The 5049-nt window shown below is 43.2% G+C and overlaps 1 protein-coding gene across 1 annotated transcript in view; it reads right to left on the reverse strand.

The window, feature by feature from the left end:
* Positions 1-512: 512 nt before the first annotated feature.
* SDHAF4 (succinate dehydrogenase complex assembly factor 4) overlaps positions 513-5049 on the reverse strand; it is a 5542-nt gene continuing 1005 nt past the window's right edge. Inside the window, exons 2-3 of the mRNA XM_024193564.2 lie at positions 3066-3218; positions 513-806 (exon numbers count right to left, since the gene is read on the reverse strand). Of these exons, the coding sequence (XP_024049332.1) occupies positions 697-806; positions 3066-3218 (263 nt within the window). The 3' untranslated portion in view covers positions 513-696. The remainder of the gene's footprint in view (positions 807-3065; positions 3219-5049) is intronic.

The raw sequence follows: 5049 nt of genomic DNA on the forward strand, positions 1-5049 counted from the left end.
CTTGAGGTCAGCCAGGGTCTGCATGGGGGAGGCTTCCCAAATCCCTAACAATTCTCCCCCCCCCACACAAAAAAACCCCTCCCACCCTCACCCAACAAGTTCACTCCTAGGCTCCTTCCCTCTCCCTCAGCTCCTCCGTTACCCCTGACTCCCACAACCCTTTGCACTGCTTCAGACAGGTGCAGGAAATACAGTTCTATATTGTAATTTAAACGAATTACACCAAAGTTCTGTATTAATATGCCTAGTAAGGAATCTATTTGTAAAAAAAAAAAATACCAGAATCTTTTTTTTTTTGGTCTGTATTGTTACAAACATATTTACTGACAGATATTTTGAAATAAATTACCAAAATAATTGAAACTGGCACGATTATATTGTGTTATTTTGACAAATAAAATATGCAGAATTTTCAAATATTGTGTGCAGAATTTTTATTTTTTTGGTGCAGAATTCCCCCAGGAGTAATATGCAAATGAATTTAATATACAAGTAAAAGAGGGCTAAAAAGGTTAATATTGACTAACAATGTTTATTTGCAGAAAACATCCCTCAGGATATTCCTCAAATACATGTTGGAAAAAAGAAGCTCCATTTAAGAATTAAAAGGAACTATTAGGTGAAATTTCTCTATCTACAGTAAATTCTTTAAACAAGTATCAAACATTCTATTAGCAATGTAGATACATTTGTGCATTAAAAATCTATACAACGTCCTTTTCTCTCCCAATCTCCATAACGAGTAGGTTCAGGGCCTTTGGGTCCACCCTTTTCCTTTGTAGCAGGATTGATGTCATCTGGAAATTCTAAAACAATATGGAAACTTAAGAGGCTGGATAGACATCTGCCTTGGATGGTTTAGACAACAATTCCTGCATTTTGGCAGGGGGTTAGACTAGATGACCCTTGCAGTCCCTTCCAACTCTATGGTTCTATGATTAAAAGACCAATAAAGTTGGCAGATATAGCACAAAGGTAAACATTCACAGTGTAACATGGTTGCATCCATTTATAACAAAAGACTGATCTTGATTTAAAAAATAAATAAATTTAGGTTAATGCAATAGCAATTTCAGGGAGCTTAGGGTTAAAAATCTTGGCCACAATTATCAAATATAAGTATCTACAGTCAGGAACCTAACACCATAATTAGGCACCTTAATAAAAGTGACCTGACATTAAAAGATACTGAGCATCCACAACTACCACTGAATTCAAAATGAGAATTTACTTAATTGAATAGGAGCTGCATGTGCTTAGCACCTCCGAAAATCAGTCCACTTTTCACTTTTGCTTAGGTCCCTAATTTTAAGCACCCAAATCTGAAAATTTTGGCCAAGATTCATTCTGTCTGTATTTCTTTCTTTTTTCTTTTCTTTTGTGAGAGTGGGAAGACATCTCACTTTACATAAAAATAATTGAGTTTTCATAGAAGTAATAATTTCTACCAGAAATTGTATGTGGATTGCTATTGCTTTTATGAAGAAGGCACCAGGTACTATGATGGTGGGCAGAAGCATAAATCCCTAAACCAGACAGATAAGCTAAAAAATTAGAAATACATCTTTAACTCACATATATTTAAATGTGCCTCATCGTGTTGCCTTGTTCAGCATCTACATGGATTTTTAAACGTCAATACACCTCTACCCGATATAACACTGTCCTCGGGAGCCAAAAATTCTTACCGCGTTATAGGTGAAACCACGTTATATCGAACTTGCTTTGATCCGCCGCAGTGCGCAGTCCCCCTCCCCCCCCCGGAGCACTGCTTTACCGCGTTATATCTGAATTCATGTTATATCGGGTTGCGTTATACCGGGGTAGAGGTGTATTTGCATATGATTCTGGCATGGGTAGCAGGAGCACAAATGCTTCATCTCTATTTAAGATGAAGCTATAAAACTTATCAAAATATCTAAGCAGCAGCAGAATCTCAAGAGACTCCTCAGTGGTAGTGACACAACAGCAGTGGATAGTGAATGGCTAATTTAAGTCCTCATTTGCTATCTGGTTAACAGACAGCATAGAAGAACTGAGCTGTTGGCCTTCTAACTGATGATTGCTGCAGTGTCAACAGCAGTAAGACCAGGCACAGGGAAAATTAAAACTCAAGGATTTTTCTGGCTTAGCCCTAAAACATAAAACCTCTAAACATGAACAAAACAAAATAATTATGGATTTGTTAAATTAATACCAGTGGTGGCATTTACTTCTTTTGGGGGTAAAAGGATACAAGACAGAATCAGAATTAAGCATTTCTCTCTGCTTACCCGATCTCTCCAAATCTGAATAAATCCTGATGGTAATCACAGTCCAATACTGCTCACAGCCTCAGGCACTCCTCTCTTATTTTTTAAATCATTTACATAGCACTATAAATGTTTATGGTATTTACAGACATTTAAAAAAAACCATGCACTAGACAGCTTAAAAGTAAATTAGATAGAATTCGTGCCTTATAATCAGACTAAGAGATAGACAACAAAACGCAACTGATCATGGTGCAATGGATGAGTGTGGCTACAGATGAAACATGCTATATGAGTTTAAAGTAACTACCTGTTTTAGGCCAAGCGGAATGGCTCCTAGAAATGCATGTGTACACTTATATAGTTCATACTTATTTTCTTGTGATTTATAGCAATGGTAACACTCTAAGGCCCCAATCCTGCAAGGATTTCCACGTGGAATCCCACTGAAATCAAGTGCAAGGGGCTTTACAGGACCAATGCCTAAAGCAGCAGTTTGTATATTAAAAGGAGTTGGTGCTCTGATGCTTTTGTTTTACTACCACTATATACAGCTCAGTCATAGAATTTAAGGCCAGAAGGAATCACCAGATCATCTATTCCCACCTCCCAGTGCACTATAAAATAGACTAAAATGGTATTTAATGCCAGCTATGACCATATATAGCATGTTTCAGAGTTCTCCTATATAACGCCTGGTCCCGAGAAGTGCTGAGTATCCACAGGTCACATAAGATTTGCAGGCACTCAGCATCTCTCTGGATCAGGCCTTTAATTAGTACTTTTTTCCTTTTTAGAAAAACCATGACTTACTTTCCAGTGGTTCTCTCTCTCTATTGGACTCCTCTGGTTCATCAAGACGACCTACTGGTAATTTTGATTTTTTAGGGGATTTCTGTATAGGTTCAGACTTTCCTTCCACATTAGAACTAGTTCTCCTCAAAGAGCTGCACAGCAGAGCTGGCCCTATCAAACAAATGCACATTAACATGTAAGTTTGTTAAAATGTAACAGTTTTATGCTGAATAACTGCATCAACCAGTGTTTAAAAATCCTCATAAACTCACTCAACTCCATCTACTAGAGAATGAAGCATTCATTCTGGGCAGGAGCACAAAAAGATTTGTTTAATATTCAATGTGCAGAAAGTCCTAAGACATCAGTGTACATTCTTAATTTTAGAAGCAGATACCGAAAGAAACAGTGTTCTAGTATATATCTTGGCTCTCAAACTTGATAAGGTTATAAACCACTTGAAGCATCCTGTCTTATATTTCAGAGTCAAGATAATAAGTATGCTGGCATGTTCTAATGCATACATTTCCCCCCCAAGAGTGGGCTTCAACTTTCTCCCAGCAGCCTCTTGATTTCTGGGGGGTGATCTACTCCCAGTAGCTAGTGGGAGTCTGCATCCCGAATTAGAGCTAGACAGCAAGTCTTAATGGCAGGTGCTGGGACACTGTGCAGCCCCTTGCTACAGCAGCAAAGCAATTCCAACCAAAGCCTTCAGTGAGGAAACAGAGACAATCTGAGGAGATCTGAATTCAATCTAAATTATATAATCAACATGTAGATACAAAATTAAAAGAAAAATATAGATTTTCTCAGAAAGCCCCATCAATATTTAAAAAGTGAATCTGGGAAAACATCTGGCAAGAGCCCCACTTCACAATTAATCACAGTCATGTGTGAAAACCTGTCAGTTCGTCAAATCACAGCGCTATAAACATATAGCTCAACACATGTACAAAGCAGAATGTTTGCAATGAGCTGTCATTTAAAAAAATCCAGTAGATGCCTAGGTACGTCTGGCGATCGTTCTGGTTATGGAAGAATATGAACACTTTTAAAAAGGTAGAAGACGGGAGAGAGTTTAAAAAACAAAGAGAAATCCTTCCTCAAGGAAATGTCCATGATATAAGATGACCAATACAAGGTAGAAAAAGCAGTATGTTTACAGAGCAAAAGAGAAAGCAAGGGGACAAATCCTTTTAACTAGGGTTACCATACGCCCGGATTTCCCCGGACATGTCTGGCTTTTTGGTACTCAAATCCCCGTCCGGGGGGAATTTTCAAAAAGCCGGACATGTCCGGGAAAATAGGGAGGCATAAGCCAGGGTCCGCCCGGCCCCAGCACGACCCGCCGGGTCCGCAGCGCAGCCCAGCCGCCCCGGCTACATTGTAGCGAGCTCGGGCGGGCGCAGCCGCAGAAGGCGGCGGAGGTGCCGCTGCTGCCACCGCAGGCCGGACAGACCGCGCACCCCAGCCGAGCCCGCAAGACCACGGGGAGGCCAGGCCCAGCCAGCGGCTCGGGCTTCCCTCACGGGCAGGGACCCCCCGGCCACTGGGGGACCTTTCCTGCAGCCCCGGCGCCGCAGGAGCTGTTTCCAGAGAGGAATGTGCTCGGCGGCGGCAGGAAGGAGGCTGCGGCACGGGGCGGGGAGTGCGGCGTGTGCCGGGGCTGCAGGGACCCGAACTGCCCCGGTCGCCACTGAGCGTCCGAAGCCCCCGCCAGGCAGAGGCTGCCGGGTGAGCAGGGGAGCAGGGGGGCGCAGAGGCTGCAGGGCGAGGAGGAGCAGGGCAGGCAGGGGCATAGAGGCTGCAGTGGCAGGGGGCACAGGGGCAGGGCAGGCGGGGGGCGCAGAGGCTGCAGTGGCGGGGGGGTGCAGGGGCTGCAGGGCGAGTGGGGAACAGGGGTCACAGAGGCTGCAGGGCAAGGGGGGTGCAGAGGCTGCAGGGCGAGTGGGGAACAGGGGTCACAGAGGCTGCAGGGGTAGGGGGTGCAGGGCGAGTGGGG

This window comes from Terrapene carolina, unplaced genomic scaffold (assembly GCF_002925995.2).
Source record: "Terrapene carolina triunguis isolate 2854851 unplaced genomic scaffold, T_m_triunguis-2.0 Scaffold42, whole genome shotgun sequence".
Classification (NCBI taxonomy): domain Eukaryota; kingdom Metazoa; phylum Chordata; order Testudines; family Emydidae; genus Terrapene; species Terrapene triunguis.